Raw genomic sequence first — 18,605 nt, 5'->3', positions numbered from 1 at the left:
ACTTGGAAAAAAAGTCCATGTGTCAAGGTTTTTTCCCTCCACTTTGGACTTTAGAGTACAAAAGTGGGGACCTGCATGAACACTTCTAAGTTTAGTTGCTAGCTAAGATCTGGTAACACTGCCACCAGCCAGAAATTCAGTGTCTGGCGTACTCCCTGTCCCCCCCATAGACTTTCCCCTCCCTGGGTTGCCTTGATAGGCTTCACCAATTCCCTGGTGAACACAGATTTAAACTCCTTGGATCTTAAAACAAGGAGGAATTAACCATCCCTCCCTCCTTTCCTCCTCCGCCAACCCCTGGTGAGTTCCGACCCAATCCCCTTGGATCTTAAGGAAAAATCAATCAGGTTCTTAAAAAAGAAAGCTTTTAATTAAAGAAAGAAAAGATAAAAATCATCTCTGTAAAATCAGAATGGAAAATACTTTACAGGGTACTTAGATTCATATAGCCCAGAGGAAACCCCCTCTAGCCTTAGATTCAAAGGTACAGCAAACAGAGGTAAAAATACTTCCAGCAAAAAGGAACACTCACAAGTTGAGAAAACAAACAAGACTAATCCGCCTTGCCTGGCTATTACTTACAATTTTGACACATGAAAGACTGATTCAGAAAGATTTGGGGAACCTGGATGTACGTCTGGTCCCTCTTAGTCCCAAGAGTGAACAACACCCAAAACAAAGAGCACAAACGAAGACTTCCCTCCACCAAGTTTTGAAAGTATCTTGTCCCCCTATTGGTCCTCTGGTCGGGTGTCAGCCAGGTTTACGGAGCTTCTTAACCCTTTACAGGTAAAAGGGACATTAACCCTTGACTATCTGTTTATGACACCATGGATCTTTGATTTTAGTGGTAATGTATGTTTCCTGCTATCCAGAGGATTAACCAAACAAGGACACATTATGGAAGGAATAGAGAGAACACTTCTGGAATAAGAGTTCTTTGTATGAGTCTTCACAGCCGTTGTAATCAGTTGATATGCTTAAATTAAATGCAAATACAGTAACCTTACTTCTCTTCTGAAGATTTCAAGAGATAATGTTGTGGGAGAAGTATACTTCCAGCTAAGTAATCTTTGAGTAGCGTCCTTATGGATGCTCCACTTCAGATGCAGCATTTTTCTTCCATTGGAGACTTTCAGTAGCAATGCCTGTTCAGCCCATGCATGCTCCCTAAGCATCCTCATGCCTACACAGAGGTTTTATAGGGCTGCATGGGCCAATTGTCCTCAGTCTTTCTCAAGCACCTGGGCCAGAGATGGAGTGGTTTAGCCTTCCCACTTGGTTGTTTGTTAAGCTTGCCTTCTAATTTAGTTTAGCCCTTATTAGTGTTTTGTTTAGTTTATTTCTTTCATTTGGAGGGTCTTTATTTTATTCCCTCATTTTTCCCCTTACTACCTCCACCCTCTTGGGGGGAGGGAGTGAGACCCTTTTCCTCTTTTACATGGGTATGCTGGGATCACCAGGTTTCTAGCATTGTCTCACTTTCCCAAACGCTATCCTGCTCAGTGACAGATATTCCTGTTATATTAGTCTCTGGGGGACATGCACATCCCTCAAAAGTGTAACTTCTATGTAGCCCTAAAGAGCAGGGCTAGAAAAAGGTTGACAGATCAGACTAAAACTTTTCAAGATGGAGTGGTCTCTTCATCATGCCTCTGATTCAGGTCAGAGGGCCCATCGTGTCCATCAGCCCCCAGATGAGCTTATTGCCCTGTCTGTATCAGCACCACATTCACCCAGACCTTTGAAGGAGAAATCGTCAAAAGATGCTGGAAATGCCTCTAAGAAAAGGAGTTCCAGGTCTCCTCATAGACAGTCTATTTCAAAAATATCTGTCTCCGCTGAAACTAGCTTTTTCTGAATCCTCCATCCTTTGTTGGGTACTGTTGAGACTTCAGACTCCTTCAGTATTGATAGGTCTCCAAGACACTGAGTTCATCTGAGAACTACAGTTCCAAACGTACTTTGAGGCCTAAACAGTCTTTTGTACCACCTAAGCATGATCAGAGCAGGAGGGAGAAACAGGCCCGCTACTAGCAGTACCAGTGGACCCTCTTTTGCAACCTTTGGTGCCTAACCACATGACCTCAGTACCACAGAAGGTTAAATTGCCTCAGGCTTCACACTCTTTGAGGCATCTAGTATCATTGGTACTCACACTTCTACAAAGGACTCATCAAAGTAGGTTCCTCTTCTGTCTTCATTATCTCACTTGGTACCACAGGACTTTAGGTATTCCAAAGATCTGCATGTCTCTGATGAGCCAGTATCTCCCCTCTTAATGGGTACCCAAGCACCTATCAGTACCAGGATTGTCATGGTCACCAGAATTACAAATCTGTCTGCTGCCACTGGATTTTCCACCAGTTTTGGAGCAAGGTAGGGCTCCTCTCTGGACATTGTACAGGATTTTTCTTCTGATTCCCATGTCTGTATCCAATATTCCCCTACCTATCACTACAGGGCTCCCTCCCTGATACTTACAGGGAAAAGAACTATTAATGTGAATGGCACACTCCCACTCCTCCTCCATAGTGTGAACATCAATGGGTGCCACCTACAGTGCCTTATCGCCCCCCCGAGGACCCTTGGGACACTTACCATCAACAGTGTTGGTCTCTCTCAAAGGAACTATTGGAACAGGCAGCCCCCTACTTTAGCCTTCTCAGTTGCAAGAGGAAACATTTTCCACCCACAACCATGACCTCATCTTCCCCAGATGAGGCTGTGATGGCTCTTCCTCCTTCCCTGGCCATGAGTTCAAAGAATTGCGGGACCAGGTGAAACAGATTGCAGGCTCATTGCAGATCCAACTAGAGGAGGAATCTCAACATAAAATCTTGGACATTCTGCAAATGTCACCTTCTGGGCACAAGTGGCTCTACCTATAAATGAAGCCCTCCTATATTGTGCCTAAACCATCTGGCAGATCCCAGCAATGGTGCCCCACACACACACCAAAGACTTGGTAAAAAGTACTTTGTCCCAGCAAAAGACTCAAAATTTTTATTTTCAGATCCTGCACCCAGTTTTTGGCAGTTGAAGCTGTAAATGAATACTGCAGACAGCTATGACAGGGACCTTTTTCACTGTAAAACCTATTAATCTGTGCCCTTGCAATTTAGGATTGTGAATTACCAAGTGCTCATGGCAAAGTACAATCACACCAATTTTTCAAAATTTACTTCGTTTATTGAACATCATAGCCGAAGGTCAGCTGTTGGCTCAGACTTCGCTATTAGCTCAGACTTCGCTGTTAGCCTCCTTAGATATGGCTGATGCGGCAGCACACTCCATCTCCATGGCTACTATTATGTAGCAGGTATCTTGACTGCAGCTCTCGAGATTCCCTTGGGAGTTTCAGAACACTGTTCAGGACCTTCTTTTTGGTGGAATCAAACTCTTTGCAGACAATTGACGAATAATTACAGACCTTGAAGGATTCCAGGGCCACGTTTCAGTCACTTGGAATCTACAGGTCTGCAAACAAACATAGATTTAGTAGATCTCAGATAGCATCAGATTCTATCCCACACAATTCCTTGGTTTCCAAACACCCACTGAGCCACACTACATCTGTTTCGACTGTACAGCCACCCTCATCTTCAAAGCATCAGTTTTGACAGACTGGTTAAGGGTCCCAATCAACCCCCATTTATGATCTTTCTGCTGCATTTACCCATCTTCTTCCATTTAGGAACCTCCTCTCCCACTTCCAGCTGGCATGGGAGCAAATTATACTCGGGGGGTGGGGGATTCTGCACCACTGTGCACACAGAGAAGTCATATCCCTCACAGATTTTTTTTTTTCCTCAGCAGAATCTATTTTCTGCTGGAGAGGTGCTGCAGTTACACTTTTCACCCACCAGGGATTGCTGTGGTGCCAAAAAATAAGGCAGCCAGCTGGCAAAGAGGCAGCTTTCCTCACTGCAGGGCTAGGTGAGGAGGCACAGGATGGACAGAGCAGGACACACGGGGCTACTGGGGAATCATAGACTGGGGTTCAGAAGGGCTAATGGAGGGGACAGACTGGGGCAAGGGCTCAGGAGCTAATGGAGTGACAGCATTGATCCAGGAACTGAATAGGAGGAGGACTTCAGGGCCACATGGGGACAGATGTGTGGCTGCAGGGGCACATGGGTCTGAGGCAGATGTGCCTGACTGAATGGGAGAGGCTAGGGGTCTGCCGAGGTCTGCATGGGGGGGGCTCTCTAACAATCCCCTCCACCCCCTCAAAATAAAAACCTGTTCCCTCCCCCACACACAGCAAACCTCCAAGTTCACTCCCAGGCTCCTGCCCAGCAATTCAGATCATCTCTTACCCCTGATTCCACCAAGCCTTTCCACTGCTTCTGAGGAGTGTGCTAAAAACATTTCGGTATTATAGTTTAAATTAACTATTACTCAAAGTTCTGTATTAATATGCCAAGTATGGAATCTATTTGTCAAAAAAAATTTCCTAAATCTTTTTTTTTGTTTTGTTGTTTTTTGGGTTTTTTTGGTCTGTATTGTTACAGACATACTTGCTGACAGGTATTTTGAAATAAATTACCAGAATAATTGAAATTGGAGTGATTAAATTGTGCTATTTTGACAAACAGAATATTGCAGAATTTTAAAATATGCACAGAATTTTTATATTTTTGGTGCAGAATTCCCCCAAGAGTAAGATTACATCGGACAGTTGGGTGCTGGTGGTCATTAGATCAGCTTACTCCATCCATTTTGCATCTTTCCCCTTCCCAGCCTCTTCCCTGTCCCTTTGCAGGGACCTCTTTATGAGCACTTGCTGAGACAGGAGATTGACTTCCTTCTACATTCAGGAGCCATATAATGGATTCCTGCACGGAATGGGAATGGGGGTAGGGGGAAGGGGTTTTACTCCCAGTACTTTGTGGTCTCAAAAAAGAATGTATGTTGAAGACCTTTTCTAGACTCTTAAACAGCTTTGTGAAAGCACAGAAGTTCAAGAAGATGACTCTCGCAGCTGTAATTCTATAGTTGAATCTTGGGGATTGGTTTTCAACCCTCAACCATTAACATGCATATTTCCATATCGTGATTCATAGATTCTAGGACTGGAAGGGACCTCGAGAGGTCATCGAGTCCAGTCCCCTGCCTTCATGGCAGGACCAAATACTGTCTAGACCATCTCGGATAGACATTTATCTAACCTACTCTTAAACATCTCCAAAGATGGCGATTCCACAACCTCCCTAGGTAATTTATTCCAGTGTTTAACCACCCTGACAGTTAGGAACTTTTTCCTAATGTCCAACCTAAATCACCCTTGCTGCAGTTTAAGCCCATTGCTTCTTGCTCTATCCTTAGAGGCTAAGTTGAACAAGTTTTCTCCCTCCTCCTTATGACACCCTTTTAGACACCCTTTTAGATACTGCTATCATGTCCCCTCTCAGTCTTCTCTTTTCCAAACTAAACAAACTCAATTCTTTCAGCCTTCCTTCATAGGTCATGTTCTCAAGACCTTTAATCATTCTTGTTGCTTTTCTCTGGACCCTCTCCAACTTCTCCACATCTTTCTTGAAATGTGGTGCCCAGAACTGAGCACAATACTCCATCTGAGGCCTAACCAGCGCAGAGTAGAGCGGAAGAATGACTCCTCGTGTCTTTCTCACAACACATCCCAGAATCATGTTTGCTTTTCTTGCAACAGCATCACACTCATATTTAGCTTGTGGTCCACTGTAACCCCTATATCCCTTTCTGCTGTACTCCTTCCTAGACAGTCTCTTCCCATTCTGCATGTATGAAATTGATTATTCCTTCCTAAGTGGAGCACTTTGCATTTAACAGTGGTCTTTGTTAAACTTCATCTTGTTTACCAGACCATTTCTCCAATTTATCCAGATCATTTTGAATTATGACCCTATCCTCCAAAGCAGCTGCAATCCCTCCCAGTTTGGTATCATCTGCAAACTTAATAAGCATACTTTCTATGCCAATATCTAAGTCGTTGATGAAGATATTGAACAGAGCCAGTCCCAAAGCAGACCCCTGCAGAGCACCACTTGTTATACCTTTCCAGCAGGATTGGGAACCATCAGTAACTACTCTGAATATGGTTATCCAGCCAGTTATGCACCCACCTTATAGTAGCCCCATTTAAGTTGTATTTACCTAGTTTATTGATAAGAATATCATGAGAGACCGTATCAAATGCCTTACTAAAGTCTAGGTATATCACGTATCAGAGGGGTAGCCGTGTTTGTCTGGATCTGTAAAAGCAGCAAAGAGTCCTGTGGCACCTTATAAACTAACAGACGTTTTGGAGCATGAGCTTTCGTGGGTGAATACCCACTTCGTCAGATGCATGCATCATCTGACGAAGTGGGTATTCACCCATGAAAGCTCATGCTCCAAAACGTCTGTTAGTCTATAAGGTGCCACAGGACTCTTTGCTGCTTTTAGGTATATCACATCCACCACTTCTCTCTTATCCACAAGACTCATTATCCTATCAAAGAAAGCTATCATATTTGTTTGACACGATTTGTTCTTTACAAATCCATGCTGGCTATTCCCTGTTACCTTACCACCTTCCAAGTGTTTGCAGATGATTTCCTTAATTACTTGCTCCATTATCTTCCCTGACACAGAAGCTAAACTAACTGGTCTATAGTTTCCTGTGTTGTTTTTATTTCCCTTTTTTATAGATAGGCACTATATTTTCTCTTTTCCAGTCTTCTGGAATCTCTCCTGGCTCCCAAGATTTTCCAAAGATAATAGCTGGAGGCTCAGATACTTCCTCTATAAGCTCCTTGAGTATTCTAGGATGCATTTCATCAGGCACCGGTGACTTGCAGGCATCTAACTTTTCTAAGTTCTTTTTTTATTTTATCTTCTAAACCTAGCCCCTTTCCATTAGCATTCACTATGTTAAGCATTCCTTCAGACTTCTCGGTGAAGACATACATGTTATCTTGTGGCATCATGCAGATACCGACATGGGTCATCAGCAGGACTGGAACCTTTGGATCTATCAAACATACCTCTATCATCTGAATTCCTGGAGTAACTGATAGAAGTTATAGGCTATCCTCTGCGTGAATCAGCATGAGAGAGGAATGGGACACTTTGCTTGTGAGTTTCACAGGAATTTTCTAACAGTAGACTAATAGAGGAATGGTGAGACTCAGGAATATTGTGTTCCATTCCAGGCTCTTGAGGAGAGTGTTCTCTAGAGGGCACAGTCTTCTACCCATTCCCCTCAAGTGTGACCCCTCTTGCCTCCTTCCCTCCTACTTTGTTGTCCCAGACTTGTCTCATCCCCTCTGTGGCTTCTTGTCCTAGTTCCATTCCCAGTCTCCACTGCTCAAGCTTCTCTGGTCCCAGTCTCCTTTTCCCATACCATTCCAGTCTCTCCCCACCAATCCTGGCCTCCAGTTGCCCAATCCCACCCATGTTTGCAGTCCCCATTGGCTCCCAGTCCCAATCTATCTCCCTCAAGCTCCTCAAACTTCAGTTCCCACTACCCCATGGTTTCTTGTCCCAATCTATTTGCCCAATTGCACTCAGTTGTGACAGATCAGAGTAGCTGTACCTTTATTCCCCCTCTATGGTCCACCAAGGGCACCCACTCATGCTTCCAGCTCCCTGGCCATCACCTCGAGTGGAGACACGTCTCTCCCCCTTGATTGTTTATTTTTTTTCCAGGCTGCACTGTCTTGCCTACACTGAGAATTCCCTGTCTAAGCAGGCTTGCTTTGCTTTCTCCTCAGAGGCTATAAACAGTGTAATTGCCCATAGTTGTAAATTACCATACAGCCCTTTCTAAGCAAGCACATTTAATCTTCAAGTGAAATCATTACAGAAAAAACATTAAAACAATTTAAAAACACTACACACATGCTAATAAGCTTATCTGAGATCACCCCAACTCCAACAAATCTCTGACACGTGATCTGTTCTTCAAACTCCATCAAGAGGTTTTTTTTGTAGTCACAAGTTCATAACAGCTGCTAGCTTAGAACATGCATCCATTCTTCTTCACGTTCTTCCAACCCTTCCCCCGAAGGAGTGGCATTTCTCTCGGATAGAATGTCCCATCCATTTGCTGGATAAATAGTCCCTTGGCCCATTTAAACTCAGGCTATTAAGGAGAGGATTTCTTGACGTGTCTATTGGTTCTCTGGAGAGTCCAGTTTGAATGAGTACATCCAAGCCTCTCCAGGTGCTGGTTGCTCTCTGGAGTATTACAATCTGAATGAATTTGCCTAGTCATCCGCCCCGTTCTTAGCTCCTGGAGGGATGTGGTCCCCTTCCCCCATGTAATTACTTACAATCCCTGGCCCACAATAAACTTAATTCAGTAAAGTTTGTCCAGAATATTGCAGCAAATTACCAGTTCTGTCACACCAGTCTCCCCACCACCCCCAGTCTCCTTGTCTCAATCCAATGCTCCACTAAAGGTTGGGCTCTTATCCACTCTGCATGTAAATCAGATGGTTTCTTCCTCCATGCTGCCCGGGCCCAGCAACACAGGGGAGAAAAAAAGGCTGCCTGTCTCAGTTCAGGTGCTTGAACTTGGACCATGCAGGGCCCACAACAGTCTGAGTTGCAGCTGCCGGGAAAGTCCTGCTCAACCTCAGGCTGCAGCATGTCCACAGCAGATGGGATCTTTGGGGAATTTAGCGACATGTAGAAATTACTATATCTTTCAAAGGCTTTATAACTTGGCCAAAATTGGACAGATTCCCACAGAGATTGTAGAAAGCACATCCTTGAGACAAAGGACATCCCACTACCAAAGTTCAAATTCCTGCTGCAAAGTGTGGAGGCTCTAGAGTTTGTCAAAGAAGAAACTGACAATTGGTTTTTTTTAAACACAGGCAAAACAACATTTTTTCCCTACCCTAGTTCTCAGAAATAACTGAAATTCTTGGCTGAAATTTTCCAAAAATATTCAGAACATGGGGGAGGACACATGGCATGGAAATTTCAACCCAAATAGTTAAAAGTTTAGCAAAATTATAAGCAACTGAGAAAAGCTAATACCAGTTCTTCTTCGAGTGATTGCTCACATCCATTCCAGTTAGGTGTGCGCGCCGCGCGTGCACGTTCGTCGGAAACTTTTTTACCCTAGCAACTCCAGTGGGCCGGCAGGTCGCCCCCTAGAGTGGCGCCGCCATGGCGCTCTATATATACCCCTGCCGGCCCGCCCGCTCCTCAGTTCCTTCTTACCGCCGTGTCGGTCGTTGGAACTGTGGAGCGCGGCTTAGCTGTCCTCCACGTCCCTAGCTCTCCTAGTTCTCTATCGCTTGTCTATCGTTTATCTCTAGTTCCATATAGTTGTTAATTAGTTTGTTAAGTAGATAGTTTAGTTAAATACTTGTTAAGTAGTTCTTTGCCGGGGGCTTAGCCCTTCCCGGCACCCGGCGCCAGGCTCATGCCTGTTTCGCCGGGCTTCAAGCAGTGTGCGGCCTGCAAGAAGCCCATGCCTACCAGCGATCCCCACGAAGCGTGCCTGAAGTGCCTCGGGGAATCGCACAGATCTGACAAGTGCCGCATCTGTAAGGCTTTTAAGCCGAGGACAAAAAAGGAGAGGGATCAGAGGCTCCGAACTCTCCTAATGGAGGCGGCACTTGACCCGTCGACTTCGCAGGCCGTGGTATCGGCACCGGCACTGGATCGCTCCGGCACCGAGAAGACTCCCCGGCACCGACCTTCTCCGGCACCGGAATCAGAGCCTAGGCCGTCGAAGTCTGATACTCCGGCCAGGCAGACCCGGCTTGAGCGCCCGGCCTCGACATCGGCCGCGGCGCCGCCGGCACCGTCAGCACCGTTGACTCCGGGCCCGGCGGGTCCGTTGAGTCCGGTGCCGCCGAGCTCCCCCATGAGATCTGGGGTTGAGATAGTGGTCCCATCCACACCGGAGACTGCTAGACCGGCGACTGCGGAGCGTAGGGCCCCTGAAGCCTCCTTGTCTCGCCCCCCTCCCTCCCCGGAAGGGGACGAAGGGTCCAAACAGCAGGACTCCGCTGTGGCTCCGGAGGCAGAGGCGAGGGCTGAGGAAGACCCTCAGTTGGACACTATCGTGCCTGGGGTCTCATCATCCTCCTCCCCGGATGAGGCGGTGGCGGGTACCTCCTCCAACAGTCCCCCCCCGCTGGATCTCAGGGCGCACCAGGACCTCCTCAGGCGACTGGCTCAAAACCTGAGTCTGCAGGCAGAGGAGGTTTCGGAGATAGAGGACCCAATCGTCACCATCCTCTCTTCTGATGCTCCCACCAGGGTCGCCCTGCCCTTCATACGGACCATCCAGGCCAATGCCAATACTATCTGGCAGTCCCCGGCCTCCATCCCTCCGACAGCGAAAGGAGTTGAGAGAAAGTACATGGCCCCTTCTAGGGGCTATGAATATCTACATGTTCACCCGACTCCCGGTTCACTGGTAGTGCAATCGGTGAACGATAGGGAGCGTCACGGCCAGGAGGCTCCGGCCCCCAAGTCCAGAGAGGCCAGGCGGATGGACCTCCTTGGCCGTAAGGTGTATTCGGCTGGGGCGCTGCAGCTCAGGGTCTCTAACCAGCAGGCCCTGCTGAGCAGATACGCCTTTAACTCCTGGGTGGCAGTGGACAAATTTAAGGAGCTGCTGCCACAGGATGCTCGCCAAGAGTTTACGGCCATCTTGGACGAAGGCAAGAAGGTCGCACGCACGGCCTTACAAGCCTCCTTGGACGCTGCGGACTCGGCTGCCCGCACCCTCGCGTCAGGAGTTACGAGGCGTCGCATCTCCTGGCTGCAGGTTTCCGGCCTTCCGCCGGAGCTCCAGCACACTATACAGGACCTTCCTTTCGAAGGCCAGGGCCTGTTTTCCGATAAGACAGACCCCAGACTCAAGAGTCTAAAAGACAACAGGGTCATCATGCGGTCCCTCGGGATGCACACCCCCGTGACGCAGCGTAGACCCTTTAGGTCGCAACAACAGCAACAACGTAGGCCGTTTTCCCAGTTCCGCCAGCGGCAGGACCTTTACAGGCGCCGCGGCAGGAACGGCAGGCGCAGGCAGTCTGGGAACCAAGGGGGGCAGAACCAAGGCTCCTCAAAACCCCCGCCTGGTCCTAAGCCTTCATTTTGAAGGTGCGCCCGAGGGCGCGGTAACAGTTTCCCCTATGGATCCTTTCCCCCCGTTTTCAAACCGCCTTTCGTTTTTCCTCCCGGCGTGGTCCCAAATAACATCGGACCGCTGGGTCTTAAGCCTGGTGCAGACGGGATACCGCCTGCAGTTTGTTTCGTTTCCTCCTTCCCGCCCTCCTTCCTCGTCCCTCTTCAGGGACCCCTCTCACGAGCAATTCCTTCGACAGGAGGTGCAGACGCTCCTCAGCAAAGGAGCTATAGAGGCGGTTCCGGAAAACGAGAAAGGCAAGGGGTTTTATTCCCGCTACTTTCTGATCCCCAAGGCCAAGGGGGGCCTCAGGCCTATCCTCGACCTGCGAGAACTCAACAAATACCTCGTGAAGCTGAAGTTCCGCATGGTATCCCTGGGGACCATTATTCCATCCCTGGATCCGGGAGACTGGTACGCCGCCCTCGACATGCAGGACACGTATTTCCACATTGCCATTTGGCCGCGCCACAGACGCTTTCTCCGCTTCGTTGTGGGGGCTCTTCATTATCAGTTTGCAGTCCTCCCATTCGGCCTGTCCACGGCCCCGAGGGTGTTTACAAAATGCATGGCAGTTGTCGTGGCGCATCTTCGGCGCAACCGTGTCCACGTGTTCCCTTATCTGGACGACTGGTTGATTCGGGGCACGTCGGAACAGCAGGTCAACAGCCATGTCCGCATGATCACCGCCATATTTGCAAGTCTGGGCCTCTTGATAAACACAGACAAGTCCACTCTGAGGCCCACGCAGAAGGTGGAATTTATCGGGGCCGTCTTGGATGCCACTGTGGGCAGGGCCTCGCTGCCTCTGCAACGGTTCCAGACCATGGCGGCGATCGTTCAACGTTTGCGGTCAGCCCCATTGACGTCAGTGAGGACATGTCTAACCCTGTTAGGCCACATGGCGGCGTGCACTTTTGTGACCGGCTACGCTCGGCTCCACATGAGGCCTCTCCAGCTGTGGCTTATCAGTCGTTACAGGCCGCAAAGGCAACCTTTAGACATGTTAGTCACAATCCCCCAGAAGGTCTTAGATTCTCTCGGCTGGTGGTTGGACCAGTCCGTACTATGTGCGGGTCTTCCCTTTCACCCCTCTCAGCCATCGGTATCCCTGACAACGGATGCCTCAGATCTAGGCTAGGGGGCCCACCTAGGGACCCTGCGGACACAGGGCCTGTGGTCCCAGGAGGAGGTGGGGCTCCACATCAACATACGGGAGTTGAGAGCGGTCCGCCTTGCTTGTCAAGCGTTTTGTCATCAGCTTCAGGGTCGTTGTGTCGCCGTGTTCACGGACAACACGACGACCATGTACTATATCAACAAGCAGGGCGGCACCAGGTCCTCCTCCCTGTGCCACAAGGCAATACGTCTCTGGGACTTTTGCGTAGCCCACTCCATTCACCTCAAGGCTTCCTTCCTCCCTGGAGTACGGAGCACTCTGGCAGATCGATTGAGCAGATCCTTCCTGTCACACGAGTGGTCCCTTCGCCCGGACGTCGCTCTCTCCATTTTCCGGAGGTGGGGTTATCCCCGGGTGGACCTCTTCGCGTCCAAGGGGAACAGGAAGTGCCAAGCATTCTGCTCCTTTCAGGGCAGGGAGCCGGGGTCGATAGCGGATGCCTTCCTCATCCAGTGGTCGACCCACCTGTACTATGCATTTCCCCCGTTCCCTCTGGTCCACAAGGTCCTCCTGAAGGTGCGCAGGGACAGGGCTCTCGTGATCATGGTGGCCCCGGCGTGGCCCAGGCAGCACTGGTACACCATGCTGCTGGACTTGGCCATAGCCGACCCAGTTCCCCTGCCCCTTCATCCGGACCTGATTACCCAGGACCACGGGACCCTCTGTCACCCAGACCTGCAGTCGCTGCACCTAGCGGCGTGGCTCCTGCGTGGCTAACTGGTTCAGAGCTGCGCTGCTCTACGCCTGTGAGAGAGGTGCTCTTGAGCAGCAGGAAACCGTCCACGAGAGCCACATATTCAGCGAAATGGAAGCGCTTCTCCTGTTGGTGCGTAGAGAGAAATCTCCGCCCTATGGAGGTTTCGGTTTCCGAAATCTTAGACTACGTTTTGTCCCTCAAAGGGCAAGGTCTGGCCTTATCGTCGTTGCGAGTCCACCTAGCAGCTATCTCCACCTTTCACCCGGGTGCGGACGGTCGCTCCGTTTTTTCTCACCCGACGGTGTCGAGATTCCTTAAAGGGCTGGAACGTTTATTCCCTAACGTCCGTCCCCCTGCTCCAACCTGGGATCTTAACCTGGTGTTGTCCCGGCTCATGGGACCCCCCTTTGAGCCGTTAGCTACTTGCTCCCTGCTCTACCTCTCTTGGAAAACTGCCTTTCTAGTGGCTATCACCTCAGCTAGACGGGTGTCGGAGCTCCGAGCTCTGGTGGTAGACCCCCCATATACGGTCTTCCACAAGGATAAGGTGCAGCTGAGGCCACACCCTGCTTTTCTGCCCAAGGTGGTCTCAGCCTTTCATATCAACCAAGAGATTTTCCTTCCGGTTTTTTCCCCAAAACCTCACTCCTCAGGCAGGGAGCAGCAGCTCCACTCGCTGGATGTCCGTAGGGCTCTCGCGTTCTACATAGAGAGGACTAAGCCCTTCCGAAAATCCCCCCAACTTTTCGTGGCGGTAGCAGATCGTATGAAAGGTCTTCCTATCTCCTCCCAGAGGATATCCTCTTGGGTTACGTCCTGTATCAGGACTTGTTATGACTTGGCCCATGTCCCTACGGGCCGTGTGACTGCGCATTCTACCAGGGCGCAGGCGTCGTCGCTGGCTTTCCTAGCCCGTGTGCCCATCCAGGAAATCTGTCGGGCAGCGACCTGGTCATCGGTCCACACCTTTGCTTCCCACTACGCCCTGGTCCAGCAGTCGAGGGAGGATGCGGCCTTCGGAACTGCAGTGCTCCGGGCCGCGACTTCTCACTCCGACCCCACCGCCTAGGTATGGCTTGGGAGTCACCTAACTGGAATGGATGTGAGCAATCACTCGAAGAAGAAAAGACGGTTACTCACCTTTGTAACTGTTGTTCTTCGAGATGTGTTGCTCACATCCATTCCACACCTGCCCTCCTTCCCCACTGTCGGAGTAGCCGGCAAGAAGGAACTGAGGAGCGGGCGGGCCGGCAGGGGTATATATAGAGCGCCATGGCGGCGCCACTCTAGGGGGCGACCTGCCGGCCCACTGGAGTTGCTAGGGTAAAAAAGTTTCCGACGAACGTGCACGCGCGGCGCGCACACCTAACTGGAATGGATGTGAGCAACACATCTCGAAGAACAACAGTTACAAAGGTGAGTAACCGTCTTTTCTTTGCGTCACTCTTCACCGCCTCGGCTCAACTTCTTGATTCAAAGTAATTGGGTCTGTGCAGTTCAGCTGTCCAGTTAACTCCCAGGCAAAGCACTGACACTATGTTTAACAGATTTGCTAACATACACAACACCACATTTTCAAATAATGTGTTTGCTCTTAATTTTTTTCCCCCGGACTGAGCAGAGAGGCTTTAATTAGGGGCCTATTCTCTTGAAGCTAGGAAATGCAAACATCTGAGTTATTCAGCCACATTTCATTTTAAACAATGGAAAGTCCTGCTCATTATCTCCCCCACACACACACTCAAAAATGGCTTAAAAGATTTTGCTCAAACTCTTCCCCCCCGACCTCAAATTCTCATATTCTCATAAGTTGACACCACGCATTTAAGATTTGAGCCCAAACAGTGAATTCAATAAAAAGTAACAAGTGGGGTTATAGTGGCAACAGTTTTGCAACCTTGATTACAATGTTCACTATTAGCACAGTTGTTACTATACTGGAAAAAAAAAAGCAGACTTTTTAATCAAAGTAGTAGGATCATAAAGGTTCAGGCCACTAGACACTAGAGAAGTTTGCCTATGGCTCCCCAACCCGCCTTTTCTACATTAGTTTTCACTCTGTTAGAACATTTTATTCCTTTGCATCAGATGCTTCTCCTGTGATTGAGTGGCGCTCTCAATCATGTCTTTCTGACCTGGAGGTTTCCAGAGATGGAACTTTTTGCCAACAAGAAATTCAGATAGCTTTGTTCAAGAGGATTGTGGGGCCTCCACTCACTAGGAGATGCCTTCCTCATCCCATAGATGAGGAAACTTCTTTATGCATTTCCCCCAATACCTCTAATATTAATAGTTCTAACGTGGCCAGCACAACCTGGTATACTTACCTGATTCACCTGGCTGTTTGCGGGCAATCAGCCTTCTCTCCATTTCTTATCTCTTCTCTCAAGATGCCAGTCAGACTCTTCACCCTAACCTGGGAATTCTTTTCCTCAAGACTTACTGTTCTGCAGAGGTACAACAGGTGCTGTTGATGAATAGTAGGAAAAAATCCACATGATAAAAAATTGAAGAGATTAAACCATTGGTATGACCAGCAGCATCTTTCATCCACTCATTCTTCCCTCTCAGCTGTTCTGGACTACCTCCTGAAATTGAAAAAGACATTATCAGATTTCAGAGTAGCAGCCGTGTTAGTCTGTATCCGCAAAAAGAACAGGAGTACTTGTGGCACTTTAGAGACTAACAAATTTATTTCAACATAAGTTTTCATGGGCTAAAGTTTACTTCTTCGGATGCATAGAATGGAACACACAGACAGGAGATATACATACAGAGAACATGTGTGTATATCGGTGTTCCATCAGAGTCTGCTTGAATGCTATAATGGCCTTTCCTTTCTCAGTTGAGCATTTCTTGGTGTTTCCTCATCCCACAACAAAGTAATTTATCAAGGGGTCGAGGAATCTTGACCCTCAGATTAAAGAACCTGCTCCTGTTTGGGATCTGAACTTAGTACGTAAATGTCCTATGAGGCCTCCCTTTGAGCCAATTGTTATCTGTTCTTTCTTTAACCTATTCATGAAGATGGCCTTTTTGGTGGCTATCACCTCTGCCAGAAGGTGTGTCTTTAGTGGCAGACCCCCCCATTTACTGTTATTTCGCCCACAGACAAGATTTTGTTATGGCTACATCTTATGCTCTTACATTAGGTGCCATCTGAGTTTCACATAAACCACCTCATCCATCTTTCAGTCTTTCCTGAAACCATATCAGTCCAGGTTGGAGGCTACCTTGTACATCAGAGGGTGTTCGCTTTTATCTGGATAAAACCAAGTCATTCAGGAAGTCTTTCAGACTGTTTGTTTGTAGCAATTGGTGATAGGTCCGAAGGGTCCATGACTTCAACCCAGAGACTCTCCAGGTGGATTTCTGGTTGCATAATATCTAGCTATGAATCTGCCAATATACCATCTCCTTCTAGGGCAGTGGTTCTCAACCTGTTTACCATTGATGCAGCCCACAATGTGTTATGTGGACACATCCAATAATACTTGTATGGCCCTGAGGATGTCTCATGGGCCGCAGCTCTGTTCTCATTGGACAGCAGGTTGAGAACCACTGTTCTAGTGTATTAGTCCATTCCATAAGACCTCTCTCTGCATCTGTGGGGTTACTCAAACATGTTCCTATTGTGGAAATTTTCAAGACTACAGCTTGGACTAATTGAGACATGTGTCTTTGATCAGAGATTTTCAGTAGCAGTTGCCCATTTGGCTCGCGCATGTGCCCTGTACATCCTCATGCCCCACATTAAGGCTGTATAGGACTACACAGGCAAACCAGCCTGAGTTCTTTCCACTACAAATTCACACAGAAGAAACTCCTGAAGCAGAGGGGAAGGAGTTGGATATTGGTGCATTTATAGAGATACATGTCTCAAAGAACTCCAGCTACTGCACAAGGTGAGTAACCTCCATCTGTGTCCCAGACACAGAGGCAGTCCTAAAATCTTAGTAAATCTTGTGTAATAAAAACTGCAATTAAATAAAAATACAATAAATTCTGATGGGCTGAAATGCCTCCTACCTACAACTTGCAACTTACATTCAGAGTTTTCTTACATCATAAATGTCACCCTGAGTTTCATCATTGTTAATTTTTTGTCTTTTTTGCTAGAGAATTACGTTGTAAAAAGCTCTTTTATATTTAAATTACAATAGATTTAGCATCTTAGCTATAATATAGCAAATACATTTTAAAAACTCAGTTAATAGTTATGCAAGCTTCTATTAAGAACTGGTACTGCTTCTTTTAAGCTGTTTTGAGTTGTCAATATCATTTTGGACATTTAATTTACTGTAGGCTAATACATGTTTAAAGTATTTTATTGCTGAGAAGTTTCACCGTTTGAAAATTCATTATGTTTACAGTGTTTGGGATGCTCTTAGGTGACACCATCATTATTGACAATTTGGATGCCGCCAATCATTACAGAAAGGAGGTATGTACTGTACCTTCAGGTGTTTGTGTATTTGCTTAAAGAAAATCCTGTTGGGTTACAGATTTTGTATACTTATAAATGTACAGGGACAGATCCTAAACTTGTGTAAATTTTCATAGCTTCATCAGCTTAACTGGAGCTATGACAATATATATTAGCTAATGATCTGTCCCAAAATGCTTTTCATTCAGAAATCCCAATGCACTTTACAACGGATGCAGTTTATAGTATCAATGTTGACAAAATTGTCTGGGGTTTTTGTTTTAATAAAAAAAAAAATACTACCATATGAGTGTTGTTGTATACCATGGAGCTAGCCAGATGGTGTCCTTTCTGTCCTTAGACTCTCCCTGAAATGCTCAGAATCTCTTGGAGTGGGGGTTCCTCAGTGGAGGGAGCATGCTGAACATGCCAGTCTGACTGTGAGCTCTGTGCTCTGGCCTTTCAAGGGTCAGCTGGCTGTGAGCAGGCAGATCATAATTCACCTTCCAAAGTTTCTCCGAGTGACAGAGTATGCAGGGTTGGCACTTTAAAGGAAATGTAACTATACATTTAAATAGAGCAAGTTTGCTCTGTAATTTTGAGATGCAATAGACATGATGCCATTTTTACAGAATCACTTTTCAGTGTAGAACCACCTGCATTATAATGTAATAAAGGTCGCTATAAAACTGGGGGGTCCACCACGACTGGCCCACCACTATTGATGATTAAGCTTTTCCTTTTAACGGATTTACTATACCTACATACTTTTTACCTATGAGATTTATTTTTATACCTATGTAGGTTGTAAAAATCACACATTGCCCAACATTACTGACGAGGGAAGGAGATAGAATTCGCAGCAATGGAAAGTTTGGAGGCCTTCAAAATAAAGCTCCTCCAATGGACAAACTCAGAGGAATGGTATTTGGAGCACCAATGCCAAAACTTTACAGTGTTCTTTCTGGACAGATCGGTAAGTTCACAAAGTAGAGATAATGCCCCAAACATTATTTACTGTGATATTACTTGTATATTTTTTTGTTACATCTGTCTAAGGTAAGAAGTGATACTTTGTTAGGTGTAAGGTTGTCTCTTAAGTATTACTGTACAGTCACTTTTTTATGACTACAAATTGAAAATTTGGCCTCTAAACTCTGTCATAGCGCTTCTTCAA

General features: G+C 47.2%; 1 protein-coding gene across 3 annotated transcripts in view; it reads left to right on the top strand.

Annotated features, from left to right (window-relative positions):
* Positions 1–18,605, top strand: part of SMCHD1 (structural maintenance of chromosomes flexible hinge domain containing 1) — a 196,446-nt gene that overhangs the window by 168,338 nt on the left and 9,503 nt on the right. For 2 of the 3 annotated variants that reach the window (XM_030552849.1, XM_030552848.1), the window contains exons 44-45: positions 17,376–17,446; positions 18,233–18,404. In XM_030552849.1, coding sequence (XP_030408709.1) covers positions 17,376–17,446; positions 18,233–18,404 — 243 coding nt within the window. Of the gene's footprint in view, positions 1–16,691; positions 16,877–17,375; positions 17,447–18,232; positions 18,405–18,605 lie in introns of those variants that run through there. The other variant, XM_030552850.1, reaches the window with a different exon arrangement.

The sequence above is a fragment of the Gopherus evgoodei genome, chromosome 2, assembly GCF_007399415.2.
Source record: "Gopherus evgoodei ecotype Sinaloan lineage chromosome 2, rGopEvg1_v1.p, whole genome shotgun sequence".
NCBI lineage: Eukaryota > Metazoa > Chordata > Testudines > Testudinidae > Gopherus > Gopherus evgoodei.
The sequence above is the reverse complement of the archived record's forward strand: the minus strand, read 5'-3'. Positions and strand labels throughout refer to the sequence as shown.